The 27,214-nt window shown below is 45.8% G+C and overlaps 1 protein-coding gene across 9 annotated transcripts in view; it reads right to left on the reverse strand.

Annotated features, from left to right (window-relative positions):
* Positions 1 to 27,214, reverse strand: part of LGR6 (leucine rich repeat containing G protein-coupled receptor 6) — a 280,020-nt gene that overhangs the window by 158,709 nt on the left and 94,097 nt on the right. For 4 of the 9 annotated variants that reach the window (XM_053245501.1, XM_053245503.1, XM_053245502.1 and 1 more), the window contains exons 3-4: positions 26,010 to 26,081; positions 1,591 to 1,662 (exon numbers count right to left, since the gene is read on the reverse strand). In XM_053245501.1, the coding sequence (XP_053101476.1) occupies positions 1,591 to 1,662; positions 26,010 to 26,081 (144 nt within the window). Of the gene's footprint in view, positions 1 to 1,590; positions 1,663 to 4,070; positions 4,147 to 4,819; positions 5,046 to 5,986; positions 6,080 to 26,009; positions 26,082 to 27,214 lie in introns of those variants that run through there. The other 5 variants (XM_053245510.1, XM_053245509.1, XM_053245507.1 and 2 more) reach the window with 5 other exon arrangements.

Below are 27,214 nucleotides of genomic sequence, written 5' to 3' on the forward strand. Positions count from 1 at the left end.
CAGAACTCTTTATAGACAACTTGGAAAATGCTGGTTTTATGTAGCTTACATTTTAAGCTACTTACTAATGCACATACCTTTAGTAACTTTTGGTAGATAGTGATTATGCAATACTAGGGATGTGCACAGACCGAAGTTCGTGCACTGGTTCAGCACCACGGAAAGGGAAGCGGTGAGTGGGATCTTTTTAAAAAAGGAGAGAAGGTCCTCTCCTTACAGTTGCCACATGCAGCTTCCTGCGGCGACAGTGCTTGTCCCAAGTACCCATGCGCAGCGCCAGCACACACATGGCATCCACACAAGCGCAGGCACCATTTGAGTGGTCAGCAATATCATGCTAACCACGCTGGCACCATTTGCAGGTACTTGGGACAAGTGCCGCTGCAGCAGGAGGCTGCACGTGGTGTCGGAGAGCAGGTAAGGACCTGCTCTCCTTAAAAAAAAACAAAACCCAACTCACTTGCCACTCCCCTCCCTGCAACACCAAACCAGTGCACGAAGCTTGGTTGGTGCACATTCCTACCCAATACATAGCACTATCAAACAATTCCTTACATTGAGCAGATGAGGATTCAGTTGAGACTGGGGGAATCTTTCCTACTGCAGAAAGTATTCAACCCTCTTTCAATGTGAAGCATTTCAAAAAAGAGATAGACAGATAGTATTGACTGCTGTTGTAAATAGGTCAATCTGTTCTTCTCTTGTATATATTTGTGCGCTGCACAGAAATGAATTAGGAATGTGCGGAACCAGTCCGGCGGTCCGCGGTCTGGTGGCTTGTGGGTTCATGATCGAACCAAACTGCCCCCCGCCCGGTTCCGTCAGACTGGAACCAGACCACTGGGTCTGGTCCGGCAGGTTCGCAAACTTTTTTTAAAAAAAATTAAAATGTAAAAGCAAGTACCTGTAGCCCCTTCAAGAGGGCTTGCTGTAGCCGCGGGTGTGTGTGTGTATGTGTGTGTCCACACGGGTTCCCTCTCTCCCCACCACCCTTTCTCACCACCGCCGCAGCCGGGTAAGCACAGCCTTTTTGACCCTTTCGGGCCTCCGTAAAAGTGAGCGGCCTTGAATCGAACCGGGCCAGACGGTTCCGTGCACACCCCTAAAATGAATCTCTCTTTCTCCTTCACTCCCTCTCCCACTCACGCACACACACATGTGCATGCCAACTAAGGATAATGTTCCATGGGATACGTACTATCCCATACACACTCATTCTTGCCTCCTTCAGCTCACTAAATACTTCACTATTGTAATCTTTTTCAAGGAAATAAAAGAAAAATGGAGAGTAGCTTATGTTATGCATGAGCAATCAAATGTCGCAAGACTTAGAGCATAAAACAGCCTTTAAAAATCTGAACGAAATAATCCCAGAAATCTGTGGGTTGTATGAAAATCAGTTTCTAGTTCCCAAATTTCTCATGGTTTCTATCGTGTTCTTCTTACTGGCCAGAGGACTGGAAGCTTGATCTTAAAGTTCCCACAAGCACTCTGCTAGGTTTCTAACCAGTTACTACAAATAATTAGTGTAAGACATAAAAATAATTTGTGTACACAGCCTGTAGTATCAATCAGTCCATAAGGTCTTACAGTGACTGAAGATTTGGAAGATCCCACAGAGCCTCCGCCGGGATCCGACTGAGTTGATTGTTCTGTAACATCCTAAAATTAGGGGGAAGAAAAAAAGATTGTTAAAAACCACCACTCAACAAAATGGAACATACACAATGTTTTCCCAAACCACATTTCAGAGCACAATGCTGTTCCAGACACACAGAAACAAGGACGCGGTGATGCCGAATAAGGCAGGAACAAGAATGACAGGCCAAAGACCATTTGTTCGGAGACTACAGGCTTCTGGGCTACCATGAATGATGAGAGACTCAAGGCAGAAATGTCAGACTGTCAAGGACTTATGGTATTGCCATGCAACGCCTGTGCAACAGGCACCATCATTTTGTGCCTCTGTAGCCTTCATGAGATGTTTCAAAAGAAGGGATGCTGTGCTTGTGTGCAGCATCCTGAGAGCATGTGCACGAGCCACACTCCCATGCTGACATCCTCAGAAGCCCCACCCACCCAGTGTCCACATTTGTCTGAAGAGACAAATGCTGTAACTGTGGACAGATTATTTCCATGACTGGAAGACGGGGGTACTTTATCTGTGCCCATAGTTACAGCGCATGTCTATTTATTATTATTTATTTAATATTATTATTATTTATTCGATTTCTATACTCAGGGTGGTTTACACAGAGAAATAATACACAAATAAGATGGATCCCTGTCCCCAAAGGGCTCACAATCTAAAAAGAAACATAAGATAGACACCTGCAACAGTCACTGGAGGTACTGTGCTGGGGGTGGATAGGGCCAGTTACTCTCCCCCTGCTAAATAAAGAGAATCACCACATTAAAAGGTGCCTCTTTGCCAGGTTAGACAGGTTAGCAGGTTTGCCAACTTAGACAAACACTGTGAGGGTTGGGCTTCTGAGCACATCAACTTGGAGGCGGAGTTAGTGGCCATGTTCTCAGGACACCACATTAGAGTACAGAGTCCCTGCTTCTTGAATGCCTGAGAAGGGTTACGGGGTGCCTTCATGTGACTGCTGTATCGGAGAACAAGGAAAGGGACATTCTGTCTGGAGAGAGTGCAGCTATCCACTGTCCACATGATCATCCTGGGCTTGGAAGAAACCAAACCCAGGTTAGCGCAGAGGCATCACAGATGATTGCTACCCCCCTGGGCTCTGCCACTCGCACACCCACATGACTTGTGTGGCAGTGGAGCCCAGAGCTGCAACCAGAGGAAGGGTATTCATGCTGGGTCCTCCAGGGACCCAGAATGCAACCCACAAGCAGAGGAGCAGCTACTCCCAGTATTGCAGCCACTCCACTCTGTGTGGCCACTCCTCCTCCTCCCCCTGCCCTGGCTCACTGGCTAAAATAGTGGCCGCCCAGTCAGGAGCCCAACTACCCCAGGAGATCATGCACAGGATTGCCTGTAGTTTCGTTCTGCCTTGGTAAAGACCTGGGTACAGAAGTTGGGCTACTCAGGTCTGGAGCAGCTGGGACTAGAGGGCTCCCAGAGCTCCAGGAGATATGAGCTGCCTGGGTTACCCAAGGCAGCTCATGTCGTGCGAACACTCTCAATATGTCTTTATTTTGTGGGGAATATGGATGCTGTGAAAGTTTGAGATGTTCTGATTTCATGTTGGAAATAAATCTAGGTATCTTGACATGAGTTTCAGCTATACTGGAACAAGCCTCTCTCTCCTCACATAGAATCACCAGCTGCCTAGGAGGAGAAAGAAGAAAAACCAGCAATAATGTTTTATTGTTCCAACTGTGTTTAAAAAAAATACGTTTTTAACTCTTTTACTGTTTTTACTGATGTAAACCAGCTTGAGGTTTATGGACAAAAGGTAGTATATAAATGCAACAGATACACATACAGGGGGAGAGTAACTGGCCCTATCCACCCCCAGCACATTACCTCCAGTGACTGTTGTTGGTGTCTATCTGATGTTTCTTTTTAGATTGTGAGCCCTTTGGGGACAGGGAGCCATCTTATTTATTTATTATTTCTCTGTGTAAACCACCCTGAGCCATTTTTGGAAGGGTGGTGTAGAAATCGAATAAATAAATACATAAAAAAATTAAAAAATAAATATACATATGCATATGCACATACTTATACATACATATACAACAGCTAAGTGACAACGTCTCACTTAAGACTGAGCAAAACACATAAGTCATGTTCCACCAGTGAATACAGTTTCAAAATAGCTGCAGTAAAACCCAGGATCAGGGTACCCAGCTTCAAAATGTTTGACATAGCCATCACAGTCATGCATGGCTGACAGTGCACATACTATCATGGAGGGCAACCTTAAGATATCTGATGGCTCATTTATACAAAATCATGTGATAGAATCCCATGAAGACTACTTCAGGTTGCAGGCAGGGAAAGGCATTTTAATGTCCTCACATGCTTAAAAACAACCCTCTCTGCGTGTAGAAAACCAGCACATACATTTCTAGCATTTTGTTTTCTATATGCTCACCAAGCTGCCTCAGCCACCAGGAGCATTTTCAGACAGCAGGCTTTACCACGCGTTTACTGCGAGGCTTTACTGTGAGTTTGAAGTTGCCCCCACCCCCGCCCACAACAAAGAAACAATGCAAAAAGTTGGGGTTTTTTACCCTGGATATAAATCGGGCTATACTCTAACATGCAATGAAAAACCCAAAGAGTGTGTGAAAGGACTTCAGGGTAAATCTGGCCAAGATGTGAATGCACATTCCAGAGGAGATGCAAACTAAAAGCCCTGTGTGAAAAAGCTCCAGGTGGACTTGGCCCAGGCCTGATGACGGTGGTACCAGGGATTAATCTGCCTCAGTGTAGATTATGGACACACACACACCCCGTTGTTCCTATCAATTACACCATTAGTCTAGCAGTAAAAGTATGTGCAGCCCGCTTGGACTCTAGGCAGTGCTTTGCATTATTTATTTAAATAGCACTACCTGTGTGCATGAGATCTTATGCAGAACAAGAAGGTGGTTCCCTGTCCCAAATCAGCCCACGAACTAAAAAGAGATAGAAGGAAGACAACAGAGGAAGAGAACGAAAAAAGGAGCATGAGGAAACGAAGGCATATGGGATTATGGCTTTGCTAAATCCGATTTTTGGAGGGGAGGAGTCAAATGTCATTTGGTCCTTGCTAGGCCAGTGAAGGGGGCCTAGTGCTTCTTCCTCTACTGCAGCCAGGGGGAAATGGCTCCAAGTGGGGAGGAGCTAAACGGGACTCACCAAATGGTCCTTCCCACACCAATGAAAGGGGCCTTGGTGCGTCACTCTACCTCATTGTAACGTTTACTTCAAAAAATGCCGTGTTTAGTAAAAGCCTCTATGAAAAATGGAAGATGATATCATCACAAATGGTTTGGGCCCGGGATACCTGAGGGACCACCTGCTCCCAAGAGTTGCTGCCCACTTGATGAGGTCATCTGAGGGGGTTCTGCTCCGCGTGCCGACAATGAGGGAGGCTCGGTTGTCATGCCCACGGGACAGGGCCTTCTCTGTTGCTGCCCTCAGACTCTGGAATGCTCTCCCGGTGGCTAATCACTCCTCGGTCTCCATCACAGTTTTTAGAAAGCTTCTTAAATCTTGGCTTTTATATGATTGTCTCTGGTGCTTCTTCTTTGTATTTTGTACTGTTTTTATGCTTGCATTTTAAATCTTTAATCAGATTTGTTTTATATTTTAGCTTAATATTTTAATTATGTAATTTTTATAATCTTGTTTTTAATGTTCTGTGTAAACTGCCTTGGGATTATTTTTTAATGAAAGGTGGTATATAAATTTAAAAAACAAACAAACATACATTTATTATGGCAGAAGCTTTTGTGGGCCTGAGCAAAAGATTACGCTACAATCCCCCCCGCCCCGGTTAGGCCTTTAAGTGTCACAAAACCCTTTGTTATTTCTGCTGCATCAGGTAACACAGCAACCCAGAATTCAGCCCTTATCAGACAAGAGTACTGTGGATTTCAACTGGAGAGGGGGGCCTCATGCCTAGTGGCCCCCTCCCCTAACCTCCACACGTTGATCCAAAGCTCTGCACAGAGACTCTGGGCACAGGAGCTATATGCACAGAGGCTCTCTCTGTAGGATCTGTACCCTGCATTTTTCAAAGGTCATGCATTCCAGCTTTTGGTTAAGTAGATGTTATTTCTAAGAATAAGCAGCTTCCACAAATACCCTTACACATGAACTCTCCACATTCATCTTCCTGATAGAAAAACCATGGGGCTAGTCTCCCATGAGGTCTGCAACTATTCATTTGGTTCCTGTTACTTATATCATAAACCCTCTGCAGGGCAAGGCAGGGTTATTGTGATAACAGAGTTAGAAATAACTGCTTTACAATTGGCGTTATAACATTATCTAGCTCAGTAGGGTGGAAACACTGTTTACCTCAAGCTCACTTGTAGAGCCCAGCAATAATATCTGAATTACTTGAAATCACTGGGCAGTTTCATACGTTCACTGGTGATTTTGTAACTGAGGAACATGTCAGTAAAATGTTGGCAACTGAGAGCACCCACTCCTGGAGGGCATGATGTCCGAAGCGGGGGCGGGTACTGCAGATGAGCTAGGGGAGGGGCAGAAAATGAGCAGCAAGTGCATTGCTCATTCACCTTCCTGCCCGCCCAGGCTGCCTATCTCTCCCTCTGTGCTCACCTTGCGCCCCAAGATGCACAGGCTGCCATTTGCCCAGCTGGTAATAGAAATCCTCAGTCACAACGTTGGGGATTCCTATCCCCAGCTAGCAAATGATAGCCTGTGCAGCTCAGGGCAAGGTGAGCACAGAGGGAGAGATAGGCAGCCTGAATGGAGAGGGTGAATAAGCAATGTCCCTGTGACTTGTTTTCTGCCCCACCCACCCCCACCAGCTAATCTGCAGCAGCCACTGCTGCCAAAGTAGGGATGTGTATGAAGCGGGTTTCATGTTTTGTTTCGAGCTCAAAACAAAACACAGACAGCAGAAACGTTTCGTTGAAACAGCGGTCGACCCAACCATTGTCTGATAAGAGACATGCAACACAGCATGTCTTTCAACGAAACCTTTCAGCATTGAAACATTTTGCACAATCCTAGTCCAAACTGCTTGTCCGGTTCCTGTGTTCTTTGCCCAAAGTTCTCCGCCCAAATTAAAATCTTGGTTAGAAATGTTGGGCAGAGGTCAGGAGATTGTCAAGGCAGAGCATCTCAGAAATGAGACTTGGGCGGGTTCAGACGTCACACCTACTGGGAGGACACGTTCTCAGTTGTCAAAAATTTACCGACAGGTTTCCCACTTACAGACTCTCTAGCGGTTGTGTGAAGCTGCCCACTGTAGTATGATATGCAACATTACAGGACTACTCATTCGACAAAACTTTCATATATAAATATGGTACCTGGAGAGCAAGGAGGGTGCAATTTTGGATTGCCCATCATCTGAATGCAGTGCACCCTGGCTGAGCAATGGATGAGCAGCTGGGGTAAGCTGAGATCATCATATAACAGGCAAGAGTAGAAGCATCAAGCTGCACTGTGTGGGGTCAGGGAGCTCATTTCTCTCTATGGAACAATGGCTCTAATCACAGGGTTTACTGGACATGGTACTGTTTACACTGGGAGGTAGCCTGCCAGCCTCGCTGCTTTTAGTAAACATCTCACTAATGACAGTCATTTGCATTTACCCAAGTAAACACCAGAAGTACAACGTGGACAAAGCTGGTCCCTTGGGTGTTGTTTTAGCTTAGTACAACAATAGAAGATGGAAAGGGAACTCTCCCCAAAAAGATCAGTCCTTAAATGAAAGAATAATTCAAATGGAGAAAAATACACCCAGTCTGACAGATCTATTGTGTATAAAACAGCTTGTTATAATGTAATATATGATATTTTGCTACCAAATAATGTGTAAAGGAAAGAATATGTGGCAGAATAATAAACACACTGAAGAGAACTGTCCGAAACATTCACCCAACTCAAGAAAACTCTGAATAAAGGCCTTGACAGATAACTGGTCCATTGCAGCATATACTGTACTTCAGGCATGAGTAGTCATGAGAAAAATGAACAGTAACCACAATTACATATTTTGGTGCATGAAGAAATCATAATGAAGTGTGGTCTTTAGGAAACTACACAGTGGAAGGCCTTGGATCTGTTTCAAGAAGAGCCACAGCAAGCCTTATGTGGTACATAAAAACACCTATCCTGGTTGCTGGCAACATCAGGAGAATCTTTGCTTGAGCTTTTACAGACAGGGCTGTTATTCCGAATCTCCTCCAGAAGAGAGTGTGTGCGTTCACACACCAGCCAAACGTACCCTGAAGTCCATTCAAGATCCTTGAATGGACACACAAATCAGGCTTTGTCTTCCAAATTCTAGCTGATTTTGATGTATTTTCGGGTTTTTAAAATGCTGGTTTTAAGAGAGTTTTTCTGAAAACACCGGAGCAAATAGGGAGAGTATCCAAGGAGCACGCTCTCTCTCTCTCCCTCTCTTGCTGCCCCCCATTGGCTAGAAGGAAAACACGGAGGCATGCAATGCAAACTTGTTTCCAAAAGAAAACCTGAGAGCAGAGGGGAGGGACTGCTTCCCTAAGATGCCTCAAGTGTAATTTGAAGTGGCTTTGCTCAACGATTACCCTACAGGATGAATCCATGTGTGAATAACTCCCTTGAGAGACATCGTTTGATGGCACTGGCTGATGCCACAATGGATCTTTGAAAGAACAGATGACACTTTTCTGGGTGACTTAGCCTTAGCTGCTCTAATGTCAGAGGGGCAGGATACCTTGGGCCAGGGAGAAGAATGCTCAGCCTGCCTTTGGAGCACTCAGAACTGGAATTCCAAAGTCCACAAACAACTTTAGCTAAATTACACCACATTAAGCACGGCCAGGTCCCCATGGGTTTTCAAATGACAGTTTCTTGGTGCTTTCTAAGCCTACCAATGAAAACAGACAGAATGCAGAAGATGGCATTTGTTGTTTGTGGTATGTAGTGATGCTTGCAAAGTGGAGGGGAAGACTTGCACCTAGATCAGGACCAGCAAAGCAGCACCTGGAGGCAAGAGCTCAAAGAAGGAGCTGTTGACCCAGAAAAGGCCAGCTATAAACAGAGAGGTTATGTAGGAGCCAAAAGCCTCACCTCTTCCTGGAGCTTAGCCCGGTCTTGATCCAAAGCTCATGCTTGATCTGGCCTCCCCCTCCTCCCAAGTAGGCCCATTCTGAAGGAGGCCCAAGAAGACAGGTGAGCACTTCAGTGTTGGCATTCAGTCCTCCCATGGCACTGCTTCTGCTCCTGGGGTTCCAGGGGTGTCAGAGGGCATTCTGGGGACAGGACAGGAGCCTCGCTGGGTGGTACCAGATCCCCAGAGCTCCAGGGTTCCCTCAAGTGGGCAACTGCAGGAGTGGTGACAAGCTCCGGCTGTTCAGGGACAGTTGTTTCTAGGGGGGTTTCATCAGGGCTGAGAGTCTCAGCTGTGGTCAATCTCCTTCTCCAAGAAAGTCTCCTCCATGTCAGAATCTGGGTGGATCCTGACATCTTGCCACTGTTGATTCCAAGATTAGCCATCAGGAAGAACAGAGCATATTTGACTTGCTGGTCACAGACTATTATTATTAGTCTGGCCACAGACTATTAGTCTGGTCACAGACTATTATTAGACTGTATATTTGTTTGATGACATGTTGAACAACTTTTGACTTCCAGTTATTCAACTGGAGTTATTCTTCCAGTTATTCAACTGATGCAAGTTAGGGTGCTTCATTTGCTTTTATTGTCTTTATTGAAATTTAGGGTCCTAGAACTGGAACAAAATCTATGCCTGTCCAGAGGCATTGGCTACATTAAGAGTTCCCTTACAGACGTTGTCCATGTTGGTTCTCTCAGCATGGAGAGAGGAACTCTGCTATAGCAGGAATGGAGCAAAGCACCATGGGTTCTTGTCTTCAGCCCCATATACAGCAGCTTCACTGCCACAGGAAACTTTCTATGAAGGACATAAATGATTATTCCTTCTACAGGTAGGCATACAGGGTTTTTGCTCCAAAGCTAGCTTTTTCATTGGGGAACACTTTCTCAGCTTTTAAACTGTATTTTTGGAGCTTTCTCTGCTTCCCAGTTTGGCCTGTCCCAGAAAAATGGGACACAGTCGATTAGGCAGAAGAAGCTACTTCAGATGCGGGGCCCATATGGGAAAGAATTCCTATGATTAAAAGAATAGCTAAGCATTTTTAAAGATCAGACCCTTAACATTCTCAGGCTCCGGATTTGTCCTCCTTGAACAAAGACAAAGAATGACATTTCCATCTTACCATATACTATCAGTTTAGCCTTTCACAGCAGAAAACTCTCTGATGTTCATAATATAAGCACAGCACCTAGTAGCACAAGATAGGCTTAAGAACATGTGAATTATAAGTCCAGGCAACATAATAAATTGAATGAATGCAGGCGGCTAAGATGGGGGTCAGTTTTCTCTTGATGCCCCTACTTGTGATCGCCATGGGCTCACCAGGGTGTAAATGATGATCATGTAACAAAGCCTAAGCAGTACACTTTGTATAAATCTAGGCTCTCTCCAGGAGTCCTAATTCATGGAAAGCATGATGTTTTCCATGCTTTCATTATATCTGCCATGTCACCTGAATAGGTCTACAGAATCTCTGATTTAATAAGAAAGAAAATACTTGAGAAAGTTAGGCTGTCTGCAATATCTGATTATCTTGGATTCTTCTCTGATGATTAGTACAGTCTGCTGCATATGGGTGGTTTTCATATTCATTTATATTATCCTATATAATAAAAGGCTAAGTGAGTGGCCGTGGCTTTGGAATGTTGGGGATCTGCGTCCCTGCCTCCCTGGGCTGTTCTGGGCCTGCGCGAAGCGCAGGCCCAGAAGAGCCCAAGGGACACAGGACCTCAGACACCAGTGTCCCACAGCCACAGGCGGCCATTAGCCGGTGTGTGGCGGCGGGGGAAAGTGAGGAGGCCGAGGCAACCAGAAGCGGCCACCCTGAAAAAGGCGAGGGCAATGGCGGCGGGGGAAGACCGAGACGGGGGACAGGGAAGCTGGGCGAGGTGGCGGCGAAGCCGCCAACGAGGCCCCCGCCCGCTCACAGCCGCCGCCGCCGCCTGCTCACCCGCCCTCCCAGCTGCCCCAAATCACCTTCCCCGCTCCCCCCCAAAAAAGATTAAGGGCCAAAATGGCCCATGAGAAGGTCGCCGCCCCCGCCTATCGCCCTCCCAGCTGTTGAAGACCACCTTACCCGCTCCATCCCGAGGGAAAAGAGAGGAGCTCACGAGCAGAGCTCCTCTCTGTGCTAAGTCACTACTCAAACTGCCGCTATGGACGCAAAGGACGCCTATTGCGTCCATTGCGACAGTATAGGCAGCAGCTTAACACAGAGAATAGCTCTGTTTCCGAGTTCCTCTCTTCTCCTTCGGGCTGGAGCGGGTAAGGTGGGCTCCGGCAGCTGGGTGCGCGGGAGGGCGATAGGCGGGGGCGGCCACCTTCTCATGGGCCATTTTGGCCGTTATTCATCCACCCCCCCAAAAAAAAGTAAAAGCAAAATAAGGAAGAACAAAAACAGAGAACAACAACAAAACAAAAAACAAAAAGAGAGAGGGGACAAGGGGGGGGAAGAGACAGAAAGAGAGAGAGAGAGACAGAAAAGACGGGATAGAAAGCTAGCGCCCGTTATCATAACGGGCTTAAAAATACTAGTCCTATATAATAAAAGGCTAAGTGAGTGGCCGTGGCTTTGGAACGTTGGGGATCTGCGTCCCTGCCTCCCTGGGCTGTTCTGGGCCTGCGCGAAGCGCAGGCCCAGAAGAGCCCAAGGGACACAGGACCTCAGACACCAGTGTCCCACAGCCACGGGCGGCCATTAGCCAGTGTGTGGCGGCGGGGGAAAGTGGCCGAGGCGGCGGCAGAGCCGCCGCCTCAGCCATGAGCTGCGGCACGGTGAGAGGAGGCCGAGGCAACCAGAAGCGGCCGCCCTGAAAAAGGCGAGGGCAATGGCGGCGGGGGAAGACCGAGACGGGGGACAGGGAAGCTGGGCGAGGTGGCGGCGAAGCCGTCGCCGCCGCCTGCTCACCCGCCCTCCCAGCTGCCCAAAATGAAGCTGGGCGAGGTGGCGGCAAAGCCGCCAACGAGGACCCCGCCCGCTCACAGCCGCCGCCGCCGCCTGCTCACCCGCCCTCCCATCTCCCCAAAATCACCTTCCCCGCTCCCCCCCAAAAAAGATTAAGGGCCAAAATGGCCCATGAGAAGGTCGCCGCCCCCGCCTATCGCCCTCCCAGCTGTTGAAGACCACCTTACCCGCTCCAGCCCGAGGGAAAAGAGAGGAGCTCACGAGCAGAGCTCCTCTCTGTGCTAAGTCACTGCTCAAACTGCCGCTATGGACGCAAAGGACGCCTATTGCGTCCATTGCGACAGTATAGGCAGCAGCTTAACACAGAGAATAGCTCTGTTTCCGAGTTCCTCTCTTCTCCTTCGGGCTGGAGCGGGTAAGGTGGGCTCCGGCAGCTGGGTGCGCGGGAGGGCGATAGGCGGGGGCGGCCACCTTCTCATGGGCCATTTTGGCCGTTATTCATCCACCCCCCCAAAAAAAAGTAAAAGCAAAATAAGGAAGAACAAAAACAGAGAACAACAACAAAACAAAAAACAAAAAGAGAGAGGGGACAAGGGGGGGGAAGAGACAGAAAGAGAGAGAGAGAGACAGAAAAGACGGGATAGAAAGCTAGCTCCCGTTATCATAACGGGCTTAAAAATACTAGTTCATTTATATTACAGGAAGCAGTTATTCCTATTTAGTTATATTTACATGTATTATTATCCTTGATTATGTCTATATACTGTAACAATGCAATAAAGGAAAAAGGGAGGAAATATATTACAGGAAAGACTCTCGTGTAGCTTAGGATTGCTCTCTGTGTGTGTGTCTGTGTGTGTGAGCACACACATGCACACACGCACACAGTGTATCAGAGGCAGGGTAGGGCTCTGGGGCTGATCGACTTCTCCCTGAGAATGCCCCTGTGTATATATTCACTCCCTTTGGTTTTAATGATTGAGCAAGATGAAAGGGAGAGAGGTATAGATCAAGGGCTGCTCACCCGCCACTCCAGGGAGGGATTTAAAGAGACAGCATCGATTCATGTGTCTCCCCATGCCTTCTGGGGAAAGCTATTCATTTAATCATAGGAATGCCTTCCCACATAGCCCCCACATCAGAAGCTGCCTCTCCCACCTAATTGACTGACACTCCATGAATCCTATCTCCATGACTCCTTGCAGGCTCTCTCTAATAAAAACATTCTCACCCTATGCCTGGAGCTGCTGCACTTCTCTGTTCTGCCTGAACTGTGTCCTCTGTTTCCTCCTAGTACCATCAGAAATACTGGTACTACTCTGCTGCCATTCTTTTTATTTCTTATTTTTTTATTTTTCAAATTTGTAGAGTGCCCCAAACTTCTTAAAACCACAGTCTATTTCAAAAGCTTTAACTTTTACACTTTTTGCACAATATATTCTATCGACCATTATTGATCAGTTAGGAGAGGGTGTGTGTGTGTGTGTGTGTACATGTGCAAACACATGCGCACGCACACACACACATAAACATACACACACATACACTCCTAACTGGTCAATAATAAACTGAACAATAATCTACAACTTCCATTTTGTAGATTCTCTGGACTGGGTCTGGGATATTTTCACGGGGGGGGGAGTTCTACAGAGCCATACTCCACAGACACCTGTCCTATGACCAAATTTCATGTTGACATGCATCTGTATGGTGAAATGCTGATATGACATAGCATAAACAAGTGAATTATTAGCAGAAGCAACCACACAAACACTCTGCTACATGCCGAATGCTGCATGGATCTGCTCATCCTATATTGTCAACATGCCAATTTTTTTAGGTGAACTGGATCTAATTTTAAGCCCTACTAGTGTGCAGAAATGAGAAAGAGAGACAACAGGACATGGGAAATAGTTGTTTGAGTGTGACTCACTAGAACATTCAAATCACTGGCCCACTCTACACTGGATTCTGGGAATTTGTTAGTGGATGTTTTCACAGAAAATGGCAACTATTACAGATGACCTGCAGAAAATAACTTTTCACAAAATTCCATATAAGGATTATTTTATGTATTTCTGTTTATTTTTATTCTGATTTTCTACTAACAAATACACTCAAAGGGGCAAACAAATATTTAAAGCATAACAATAATGATAAAGCAATTGTAAAGTAACAAAGTAGTAGTAAAATAACAACACAGCAGGAAAATGTTGAGGCATTATATGCCTATTTAAAATGTCTTCACAGAAAGCTAAAAGTGGAAAGACAGAGAGTAGGGATGTACATGAAACATTTCAGCACTTTATTAGAGAGGCACCAAAATGATTCAGGTTGCTGCAGCCTAAATGTTTCGGCGGAGGGCAAGTGATAGCTTTAAGGAGCAGGTACGTGGGTCCTTAGCTGCTCCTCCACCACCCCGCAACCATTCCAGTTGCGGCGCTGTGCTGCTTAAAAGGCTCCACGTGGCTGCTTCCCTGTTTCAAATAGCCTGCGCACAGCTGACCACACCATGCTGACCATGCAAATAGCGCCTATGCATGCATGCCCAGACTGCTGAGTACAAGGAAGCAGCCATGCATGGTCTTTTGAGCAGTACAGTGCCATGACCGGAACAGCGGTGGAACAGTGGAGAAGCAGGTAAGGATCTGTGTACCTGCTCCTTAAAGCTACCGCTCTCTGCCCCCCTGCCTGCCCAAAACGTTCCATGCATTTCCCTAACAGAGAGTGTGTTGGTTCTCTCCAGGGAGGGAATTCCATAACTGTGATGCCATCAACAAGAAAGTCCTGGAACCTGTCAACCATATATTCAGTGGACCAGAGAGCAGAGCCTAGAAGGCTGATTTCAAGACTTGGACAGGTGCATATGGTTCTTAAGGTAATCTAAAGGTATAAATGGTTTCCTATTTATGGCTTATGGTTTTCCCCATGACACAATGGTTTTCCCCGTGACACATTATGGATGCGAAAGCTGGACTTTGAAGAAGCAAGACAGAAAAAGCATTGACGCTTTTGAACTTTGGTGCTGGAAAAGACTTTTGAGGATACCAGCCAGGACAGCCAGGAAAACAAACAAATGGATCACAGAACAAATCAATCCAGAATTTTCACTTGAGGCACAAATAACCAGGTTGAAACTATCATACTTCGGGAACATTATGCGAAGACCCAGCTCCCTTGAGAAGTCCATAATGCTGGGAAATGTTTAAGGAAAGATAAGAAGAGGACAACCAGCAGCAAGGTGGATGGACTCGATTATGACAGTAATGAATGCACCACAGAGAGTGGCCAAGTTGAAGACAGATCATCCTGGAGAGAATCTATCTATGTAGTCGATAACAGTCGACACCGACTTGACGGCATTTAATCAATCAATCAATCAATCAAAGGTATAAAGAGCTAACACAGAACCAACAACAAAATAAGTCTGACCCAGTACAATGAAGTTGCCTACCACCTCTGCTTTTGATTTGCAACAATCATTACTCTTTGCAACATGTTCTCTTCACTATAACAACTAATCTCTTTCCACTGTCACTTCTTGTAATGCATTTCAGAATAATACATCAATAGGTTCTCTCCACTGTGATGTCAATAATTCTAGCATTACATGCATGGTCATTTCTCCCCAGTATTTCAACCACACTGACCAACTCTTTCCTTGTGATTAGGATCAAGTCAAGGATAACTGATCCCCTCATTCTTTTCTCCAACATCTGGAAGAGGAAGTAATCATCAAGGCATGTGAGGAATTTATTGGAGATTTGATGCTTAGTGGCGCTTGTCTTCCATCACATATAGGGATAGTTGGAATCCCCCATTTCTACTAACTGTTGCTTCCTTGAAACACCTGTAATTTATTTCATGAAAGCATCATTCACATCCTCTCCTTGGCATAGCAGTCCGCAATAGACTCCAACCACAATCTTCTATATATTTATTTCTCTAAGACATACCCGTGGCTAATCCCATGAGTGGCAGCTCTCGAGAGAGTTTGGAGAGCTGCTGGATAGCCATGGGATGGGTGGGGGAAAGAAATTGGCAGTGGTGGTGGCAGCAGAACGCGGCAGCGGGACAGAGAAGAAGCCAGCGCCCGGCCTCCTGCCAGCAAACCAGGAGGGTGGGGTGAGGGTGGTGGGAGAAGAAGCCAGCCAGCCAGCAAGTAGCAGGCGGGTGAGAAGAAGCTGGCCAACCAGAAACCAGGTGGGGGGAGGCAGCAGGAGAAGAAGTTGGCCGGTCTGCCCACCTGAAAATGGGGGGGGGGGGAGGAGGAGAAGCCAGCGCCCTACCAGCCAGCCGGGCGGGGAGAGAAAGAAAAAGCCACCAGCCAACAGGAAAAGAGGGCGGCTGTGGGTGGGTGGGCTGGCTGGAGGCACAGATGCTCTGCGCCCGGCCCAGCTAGCTTTGTTTTATTTCCTTTTCCATTTATTTTAATCCAGATGCTCTCTACTGGGCTACTTTGCTCACGCTCTTAGATTTCTGTACAAGCCTACACATTTTTAATATAGAGTGCTACTTTCTTTTCTATTAGACCTGTTCTTTTTGAACGAGTTGTATCCTTCAATTGCTATATTCCAGGAGTTATCCCACCAAGCCTCAGTTATACTGTACTTATCAAGCTGAATTTATCTTCCTTTACAGCTCATCTTTTTTATTTCCCATACTCTGTGCATTGCTGTATAGATATTGCAAGCCATGGGTATTATACTCCCATGCTCTCCTCATTTTATTGTGAGGTTTGCTAGGCAACCCAACCACTCCCCCAGTTTCTCTTGCAGCACCCAAGTCCCTATCTTTACTACTTGCCTTTGTAATTATCTTAGGGCTTTCTCCACCTTCCACAGGATTTAGTTTAAAGCCCTCTTTATCAGGTACCTGCCAAACACATTTTCTCCAGTACATCTCCTGCCAATAGCCCTTCATTAAGGCAGCTTAGATGGTGGTTCCAGTAACCCAATCTCTCTTGTTGACAGCGTCTGTGTAACTAGTCAGTCACCTGAAGCATTTCTCTCTCCTTTTGTAGTCTACTTTGGAAAGGAAAAACTGAACATCTCTGCGAAACTGAATGTGAAGGAGAGCTGGTCTTGTGGTAGCAAGCATGGATTGTCCCCTTCGCTAAGCAGGGCCCACTCTGCTTTGCATTTGTATGGGAGACTACATGTGATGTGATGTGAGCACTGTAAGATATTCCCCTTAGGGAATGGGGTGTGCTGGGATGAGCATCTGCAGGCTTACATGCAGAAGGTTCCTCCAAGTTCCCTCCCTGGCATCTCCAAGATAGGGCTGAGAGAGACTCCTGCCTGTAACCTTGGAGAAGTCGCTGTCAGTCAGTGTAGACAATACTGAGTTAAATGGACCAATCGTCTGACTCAGTATATGGCAGGTTCCTAACACCACCTGAGCCCCAAGTTCCTTCACCTTCCCTGCCAGAGTCTTACAGTCAGAAATGATACATACATAGCTATGCCTGGTAATGTCATGCATTTCCAGAAAAGTGAGTAAGAAGGGATAATGTACAGTGGGTTTAATATGTTTTAGCAAGCTGTCCAGCACATTCTGGATCTGCAGAATGGGGAAACAGCACACTTGCTGAAAGGTCCAGTTGGCCCGTGGTCATCTCTATTATACCTCTCAGTAGAGAGACACTACCATCTTCACTCTTCTCCTCCCCTTCCTGCAATGTTTATCACCCCACCTAACATAGCCTGCTGTAGTTGTGCTCCCCTGGGATCCTCAAAGCCACTCCCATTAGACAACTGAAAGCAGTAAATTTGTTCCCAGTGTTCAGAATTCCTTCTGATTCTCCTGCTCCTGATAGTTACTATCTTCTATGCAGCTTCTTCCCTCTTTCAGGTCTTCCTCCTTCCATCTCCTGCTGTTGTTCTTGCTGGAGTGCCTCCTGTCCAGAAACTCTTTATCCTCCCTAATAAGGCCAAGTATAGAAACTTGCTCCTCCTGTCCCCTTACCCTCTCTGCTAACAGAGAGACCAGCTTGCAATTCCTGCAGCTACAGTTTACAATACTTTCAGGCATGCAAACAAACATAGCACGCAATATTGCAGGACATCACCACAGAGCCATTTCTGTCCATCTTATTACCTCTTGTTCAACTCCTAACCACTGACTCTACTTTTGGAATGGCCTTTGCTTCTTCGCTCCTTACTTATTACCAGAAAGTTGCCTGAGATAGGACAGTGGCTACCACACCCTCTCTCAAAGAGGCATTGGCCACCATTGATACCCAAGTAGACAGACCCACCCTTTAACTAAGCAGGAAGGGCAAGGATCAAGAGTGTAAGTGGTAGGGTGGAAGAGACACTGCTTGTCTAACCTTCTGGTAGGTCAGACAATCTATGTAGCTGGTAGCTGAAGTGAAGCAAAATCATTCATATGTGAATAGCTTCTTCCCATAGTCTCCCTCTCATAATGTCTTTAAAGGCAGTAGTGATATGAGGAGGCCAGACTGACTCCTCATTTTGTAATTCCATTTAGGACTGATTCATCCTAACAAGCTGGGGGGGTGGTGGTGCTACAACCGGTCAACGATTAACCAGTCTGCACAGCTCTACCTGACAAATGGCCAGCCTGCAGGCAGTGTGTCCCTTGTTAACTCCAGGGAAAGGCGGGGTGGGGTGGGAGTGAGAGGTACAACAGGGCTGCCAAGAACCAGGGGCAGCTGTGCCTCATTTGCACTCCCCTCCTCCTGGGACATTTATGCATAGTAGGTTCTACCACGAGTTTACAGGGAGGCTTTACTGCAAATTCTTGTTGTCCAAAAACCCCGCCACAAATAGTGGATTTTTTTACCCCAGATATAAATCGGGCTACACTCTAACGCACAGTGAAAAACCTGAATTGTGTGTGAACTGCTCCCCAATAACTCACAGGGACTTTGGGGAAAATCTAGCCAATATGTGAATGCACCCCCTCCATTCCGGAGGAGATGCGAGTTAAAGGGCTTCAAAAGCCCCATGTAAAAAGCCGCCTGGCCGCTTTCCAGGTTACATGCTGTTCCCGCAGTAAAATGCTTTGGCTTGGCAGGATTGTTTTTGAAAATGTAAATAGCTTGCGCAACCCTCCCACAATGGGGAAAAATACAGCTATTTTTTTGCGACACAACTGCAACGTTGCAGGACAAAAACGCAAGGATAAAATCCAAAAGAAGGCATCGGAAATGTGAACAGCGCCTTGCTGACAGTGCAGGGACTGCAGTACGGAAGGACACTTAACAGACACGTAGTGACACTGTCGTAGCGTGCATCTGGAAAGCGCCCTGGTCAAGCTGCTACTGTTTAGAGGCCATAAAGGAACTTTTCCTAACCCCTTCCAAGCAATTCCTGCTGTTGTCACAAAGATCAGTCTTTCCACCATCACCTTTCTCCTAACCAAAAGCTCAACATTCTACAGTAAGGTAATGTATCTTCTATAACATACTTATTACTTGCCTCATCTATACCACAATGTGAATTTGACCTGAATTTAGTGGCTTCAAACTTATCAGATGAGACAGTAAGCAACTGTTAGCCACAAGCAGCTTTCTTATATTGAGTCCATATGAATATCAGTTCTGAAACTTTTGAAAATATTGACTAAAATATTTCCCTAAAACCCAGAATGCACGAACCTGCCTGGAGGTTACTTTCTCTGAACCAAAAGCTCTGCCCCTGAATCCCAGGTGTGTAGCAGTGGGCTGTGGTTTCTCCATTTTAAGAGAAATGGACTCTGCAAATGCTTAGAACTGGCCATTTGTTCTCACAATATCAATGGTTTAATTTATACCAGGACACAGCCCTTGCATCTGCTTTAAACAACGGGATGAGTCCTGGAATAGGTTGGACAATAGGGTCTCTGAGCATGTGCAGAGTGCCTTTACCTAAGACCTAAGCAACTGCAGCCTGCCCAGATAAGATTAAAGAGCTGGGATTTAGCAGCTCCTGGCCTCCCTTTTATGAAACAAACACTGTATTTCAGATATTTCCATGACTGAGCACTGGCATGCAAAGCAGATTCTGCATCTGAGCTTTTGTGATTGCTTGAGGGCATTTCCAGATGGGGCTTTAGCTCACTTCTCCTCCAGAATGGAGGGTGTGAGTTCACATTTTGGCCAGATTTACTCCAAAGTACATGCAAGCTATCGGGGAGCACTCCAGACAAAATCTGGGGTTTTCATTGCGCATTAGAGTATAGCCCAATTTATGTTTTAAAAATGCACTTTTTGAGTCGATATTTTGGGGAAAATTCAGACTCACAGTAAAGCCGTGGTAAAGCCTGCTGTCTGGAAATGCTCCTGGCTCAAATTAAGCCCTGCACAGTTGATTTTGGGTGCAGAGGGTAGAAGAACGGGCACTCAAAGGCACAGCACAGCCCTGCAGAAGTGGGAGCTGTGCTAGAAGTTGTGACAAGTGCGAGCTGAGGAAGATGTTGGGAGCGAGGCTGTAAAGGCCAGGCTCCTTCCACAGTGTGCTGTTTTCTCCTGTGCATTCCTTGCCCGGAGCATCTTGGGTATGATGAAAGCAGAAGTCTTCCCGCCACCCCTACTTGATGCTTTCCCAAGCTGCGTTCCAACAGGTCCCTCGGGAGATTAGCCTCTGTGCCCTCTGGCCTCCTCAGCACACACCTCTCTTGCTGTGGCTGCAGCCCCAATGAAGAATGAAAGAAGCAAAAGGTAACAGCATGTGCTCCCACAGAAACAGAAAGGGTTTGTAAGATTCCCGGAGCATTGCAGCTACACTCGCCTGCCTGCCAATGAGCTCACCCTCAGAACCAATCAGTCCCTACAAAAACACCTCCCACCAGGCTCCTAGCAGGCAGCACTGAATTATATATGCATGGCTGCAAGTGTAACCTACGCCTGCAAACAGGACCAGCAATGTGAAGCAGTTTGCTTCAGGTGTTAGATTTCAGAAAGGGGTGCTACTTTGCTGCTGGCAGCCTCCATCTCTTTACAGAAACATGTTCCAGTCTTCTAGAATTGGAACCAGTTTGTTGTTGTTGTTGTTGTTGTTGCTCCAAATGAAAAAATATGTAAGGCCCTTAAGATGTCTGCAAACCTGGCAAAGGACTCAGGTTCTAAACGGAACAGGTTGGAGCAAACAGTTGCTTGGCAAAAGAAAAGTCATAAAAGTTTTATGGACTGGCTTGCTGTTCATTGTTGTTTGTATAAGAGGATATTATTGTTTTAGCTATTTTAATATGAGGTGAGCTGCTGCAAGAGCCTTTGGGCTTAGCATGTGGGGTATAAATTTATTAATACGTACATTTAAAAAGCCCAAACACATTGCAGCATGCTTTACACCCTGGACAGTAAGACATCCAGGCTGGCAGGTGTGCTGAGGGGCCCATGCTGTAGCTCCTTTGCATTATACCCAAATGAATCTTGGGCAGAGATAGGGTGCAAATTCGTGTGTTCCTACCTGGACAATGTACCCTGCACCTAACAACTGCCACTGGAAACCAGCCATATGGACAGCACAGCCTGCACTTGTTTTGCACTTGTCCCAATCAATCATGTAGACTGGCCAAAGACAAAGGCAGACTAAAACATATTGGGATTACTAGAATAAAGAGCATAGGAAGCTGCCTTATACTGAGTCAGACCATAGGTCCATCTAGCTCAGTATTGTCTATACAGACTGGCAGGGGCTTCTCCAAGGTTGCAGGCAGGAATTTCAGCCATATCTTGGAGATGCCAGGGATGGAACCTGGAACCTTCTATTTTTTCCAGAGAGGCAGGGGCGTAGCTTGGGGAGAGGGGTCCTCTGTTCATCCCTCTCTCTGGCAGCCCCCCAGAGTGAGGGCGATAATGAAGAAAATAGAGAGAGATGGAGCTGCAGGGCCCTCAGGAGCTGGGGGCCCGTGTTCTTTGAACCCTTTCACTCAATTATAGCTACGCTCCTGCAGAGAGGCCCCATCCCCTAAGGGGGATATCTTACAGTGCTCACACATAGTCTCCCATTCAAATGCAAGCCAGGGTGGAGCCTACTTAGCAAAGGGGGAAATTCATGCTTGCTACCGCAAGACCAGCTCTCCTCCAAAATGAGGGCCATCTAGACACATTCTGCTAACTTGGCAAAGAGGCACCTTTTAACATGGTGATTCTCTTTATTGAGCAGGAGGAGAGTAACTGGCCCTATCCACCCACAGCACAGTACCTCCAGTGACCGTTGCTGGTGTCTACCTTATGTTTCTTTTTAAATTGTGAGCCCTTTAGGAACGAGGGATCCATCTTATTTATTTATTATTTCTCTGTGTAAACAGCCCTGAGCCTTTTTTGGAAGGGGCAGTATAGAAATCGATTGAATGAATGAATATATATGATGCCTTCTAATTCTTCAGATGACGAATCCTCACCTAAGGGTAATCCTCAGGGCAAAGACTGTAACTCAGGGTAGAGCACATGCTTTGCACACAGAATGTCCCAGGTGCAACCGCCAGCATTGCCAGATAGGGCTGGGAAAGGCCATTTTCTGAAGCATTGTAGAGCTGCTGCCAGTCAATGTATACAAAACATTGTGGTACATTGGTGGGTCATCTGTCTGACTCGGCAGTTTCATGTGCTCTGTATGCTCATCTACGAATATGACGAATATACCGCTTTTCAACAAAGGTTCCCTGTACTCTCATCTAGTGGGATGAAGCTAAGAAGTAGGTTTCCACTCTATCATGTGGGCATAGGATTGCTTTAGAAACACATGATTGATGATGCCTAGGCATGAATCTCCATTCCAGAGATTGCCAAGCTTCCCTTTGGAATAGGCCTTCCACCTCAGGAGAAGAGTGTGATCATCACTGACACTTCCCAGTTGTTGCAATTGCCATCATTACCTGCAGGAGGTGCTGTTTTAATGTCAGTGAGGCCATATACGTTCTACATTTTTAGCTAAACTGTAAAATGATAAATAAAGGTTTTTAAAGCCCAGGAGCTCCCTCAACACCGAGTTGTTGAAACAGGGTGGGTTTGCTGTGGTTTTCTAGGTTTCTTTGATTCAGTGCCTAATGTAGACTGTGGATAAAGCAGCGACTCATCTCTAAACCCAGGGATTTAGGGCAGGATTCTTTAGAAGGCCTGGTAAACAGCGCTGCACTCTCTAATCCTTGGAGCAGGTTACTACCTGCTCGCTTCATATAAACTTTGCCGGCTACGGCGATTTCACATTGCAATTGGTTTCCAAACATGCCCTCAGGACTGAAATGTTTATTGCAGGAGAGAAAGGATTGTAAAATATCTCCTTGGGAAGAGGGAAGATGAAAAACTGAGCACCTAAATAAATGTCATGCTGTATCAGAATGGCTGCCAGGACTAGATCTATGTCTGCTGGAGCTCCCTTGCTACATGCAAAATCAGAAATACAAATCCACCTTACCACCAGATGATGTGTTTGCTACAGAGACACCACAGGTGGCCAGAGGAAGAATTCTCCAGGAGCATTTCCAGACGGGGTTTTTCGCTCAGAATGGAGGATGTGTGTTTGTACATCGGCCAGATCCGTGCCAAAGTCCATGCAAGATATTGGGGAGCACTTAACACACAATTCGGGTTTTTCATTGCATGTTAGCGCCTCACCTGATTTATGTCCGGGGTTAAAAAAAATCCACTTTTTGTGTCGGTTTTCTTGGGCAAATTCAAACTCGCTGCAAAGCCTCACAGTAAACCCATGGCAAAGCCTGCTGTCTGGGAAAGCTCAGTGACTGCTACCAAGGTCTCAGTGCAGGGCAAGCACCAGGGACAGAGGCATTATCAGAGAAAGAGGTGACAGGGGTCCCTCTGCAAGACCAACACCACTGTATTGATTCTAGACTGATAAATCCAATCTCAGCACCCTCCGAATGGTAGGAGGCACACGTCCATTCCCAAAACTGGCCTAGTTCCTGTGCCATTGCTTCCCACCCACACTCTCTATTTCCACAAGTGCAGTAAAGCACAGAAGTCAAGAGTACTGCTGGACTGGACTGGAATCTAGAAGTCACCATGGGGAATCAGGTGCATCTATGGCTTTGCACGCTTCGCAGAGACATCCCTGTCCCTATGCTCCCTACAATGGGCATTTGAACAGCTTTTAGTTTTTCAGCAGCTACTACGAATATTTATATACTGCTCTTCAACAAAATTCGTAAAGCAAGTTTACATAGAAAAATAAATACATAAATAAGATGGTCCTCTGTTCCCAAAGGGCTCACAGTCTAGAAAGAAACATAAGGCAGACACCAGTAACAGCTACTGGAGGGATGCGGGGCTGGGGTTGGATAGGGCCAGTTGCTCTCCCCCTGCAAAATATAAGAGAATCACCATTTTTCCACACATTGGTTTATTCCATTTCTTTTTAAGCTCCTGCCTTACTTAACAATGTGCTCTTGTAAAGGTTCCAGACACCTGCATTGTAGTCCCCTGCTAACTGAGCAGAGAGGCATCTTTTTAAAGTGACGATTCTCTTTATTTAGCTGGAGGGTGGTGGAACATCTGGCCCTATCCATCCCCAGCACAGCATCCCTCCAGTGGCTGCTGCTGGTGTCTATCTTATGTTATGTTTCTGTTTTGGATTGTGAGCCCTTTGGGGACAGGGAGCCATTTTATTAATTAATTTATTTATTTATATCTATGTAAATCTCTTTGGGAACTTTGTTGAAAAGCAGTATATAAATATTAGTTGTATTCATATTCTGAAGAAATTTGTCGTCTCTCCTTGCAAGCTTCAATACTCTGGCAGGACACGGAGCACTGTCCTTGTGCTATTTTTGCAGCACTGACTTTCCTCTTTTTTCTTCTCATTATCACTTCAGCAGTCATGAAAGTAAGCACTGGCTAGAAAATGGCACTGTAATGCATATGACTGGAGTGCCAATATTCGCAAGGAGGGAGAGTGAGTTTCTTCAGAACCCAACACAGGAATTTAGAGCCTGCACAAGAGCCTGTAGTCAAGTAAGATAAGGGCTTTAAAAACACACAAAATAAAACAACATGTAGAAGAGAAAGTGGATAGAGATAAATTCTTCTCCCTCTCCCATAACACTAGAACCAGGGATCATCCCATGAAATTGATTGCTGGGAAATCTAGAACCAACAAATGGAAGTACTTTTTCACACAATGCATAATCCACTTGTGGAATTCTTTGCCACAAGATGCGGTCACAGCCAACAACCTGGATGGCTTTAAGAAGGGTTTGGATAACTTCATGGAGGAGAGGTCTATCAACGGCTACTAGTCGGAGGGCTGTGGGCCACCTCCAGCCTCAAAGGCAGGATGCCTCTGAGTACCAGTTGCAGGGGAGTAACAGCAGGAGAGAGGGCATGCCCTCAACTTCTGCCTGTGACTTCCGGCGGCATCTGGTGGGCCATTGTGCGAAACAGGATGCTGGACTAGATGAGCCTTGGAACTGATCCAGCAGGGCTGTTCTTACGTTCTAAAGAGATCTAACAGGGCTGTGCACAGAACAAGGATTCAAGTTGGAAGCTTCCTCGAAATTCAGAAGGGGTGTACAATTTGATTTGTTGATTTGGCATGAAGCCTGCCAAATTGCAGACAAATAGGTACAGTCATTTCAGTGTACAGATACTTTAAAGTTTGAGATTTACCATTTTTAAAAAATGTAAAAACCACCTCCAAAGTGCCAAATAATTTCAGGCAGATTTGCTTCCATCAGCTAGCTGCCATTGTGAGCTTGAATCGGCCTGCTTTGATTCGGATCTATTCTGCCTCAACATACAGCTCTGCCTCATCATATAGCTAGTAATTCTAACTAGGACCAAGACTTTTGCAGACACTATAAAGGGAGCTGATGAATGTTGGATCATACTCTGGTCTGATCTAGCAAGGTGCTTCTTGTGTTCATAAACTTCATAGGTGATTCACAGGGAAGCAACAAATGAAGTAGATACAAATATCTTTAAATCATTAATTGTTCTTGTTTAAATCCCTAACAAAAACTGAAAAGCAAGAGAAAGAAGACAGACAGACAGACAGATTCACAACAGGCAGATCATGAAACTGGCACATTGCAGACCATGGAATTGCAATGGAGCATTAGAATGTGGGGATTTATTATATGCTCTGAATAGCCTTCATCTTTACTATTGTTCAGAAGCAAATCTCCCAAGGGCAAGACTTGAAAAAGCAGGAGAGCACCCAGCTTTTCAGAATACCAAGATAATTAAATTCTTTCTGCAGTCAACATGATTATCTCTGAAGTGAGTCCCAATAGGCTAATCATAAGAACAAACAAAATAATGCGCATCAAATGCACATGAATACCTTTGATGAGGAAAAAAAACCCCTATACACTCAAATACAGGTTAGAAGAACAATAAAATATAATAGCAGCACATTGGAGGAAACGTGACTTACAAAATCTTTAAGTTGTAGAGGCCTGAGAATACATCCCTTGGGATCTTATAGAGCTGATTTCCAGATAGGCGCCTGTAATGAAGGAAAAAGATAGGGTCAAGGTACCATATCTGAAAGCCTAGTAGCATCTCTTCTGAGGAAATACTATGATGACCTGAAATGAAGCATCTCACTACACTTCTGGACCATAAGGCTTTATGAGGAAGGAATGCCTAAAACTGACACCACCACTTCTGTATGTTCCTTCACTATTCATACTAACTGCATGGAAAGCAAGACAAGATCAGATATAAAAAGATTGCTTTTGGTGTAATAGTCAGTATCATATTGGGGCACATCATCTTAGCTCCTACATAAATCCATAGGGAAAGAATTTAGAAAGCACATATCAATTTATTTGAAAAGCCATTGCCAGTACGTTCTTATAAAAGGCTTTAAAATGGATTAGACACATTCATAATGGATAGCTCTATGAAAGGATATTCTTAGGAAACTGCCTTATACCAAGTTAGATCCTTGGTCAATCTAGCTCAATATTGTCTACATTATTGTAAACCGCCCAGAGATGAAAGTTTAGGGTGGTGCTGAGCAAACAATGAGTGAGCTGTTGCCTTTCTGCTTCCTAAAGGCATCTCACTGGACCACTGCTGGAAACAGAATGTTGGACCATCTTCTGGTCTGATCTGGCAAGGTGATTTATTATTATTATTAATTCGATTTCTATACCGCCCTTCCAAAAATGGCTCAGGGCGGTTTACACAGAGAAATAACAAACAGTTTTTTTAAAAAAAATTCTTGTGTTCATAAACTTCCTACACAGCTTCTGAAGTAATGCAATGACACATACATATAACCGATTTTCGAAAATGGATCTGGGGGGATCCGGGAAATTACAGGCCTGTTAGCCTAATGTCTGTGTGAGGGCATGGTGGAGGCTGGGGCAACCAAACCGGCGCAGGCAACAGGGATGCTCAAAGGACCTTACCCCTCCGTTGCTACGCCGGGTCAAAGAGCCCCTCAAGACAAAGGAATCAGCATGTCCTGCCTAGCCAATTCCCTCCACTGGCCTGCGGGGCAGGTGGAAGAGAGCCCGTCCTTAAGAGATGGGATCTTGGAAAACCCCAATGAACTCTCGCAAAATCTCAGTGCGGGATCTCAAGACCAGCCGAGATCTCGCGAGACTTGCACAGGATATCAGATGCTAT

The sequence above is a fragment of the Hemicordylus capensis genome, chromosome 4 (assembly GCF_027244095.1).
Source record: "Hemicordylus capensis ecotype Gifberg chromosome 4, rHemCap1.1.pri, whole genome shotgun sequence".
Lineage (NCBI taxonomy): Eukaryota > Metazoa > Chordata > Lepidosauria > Squamata > Cordylidae > Hemicordylus > Hemicordylus capensis.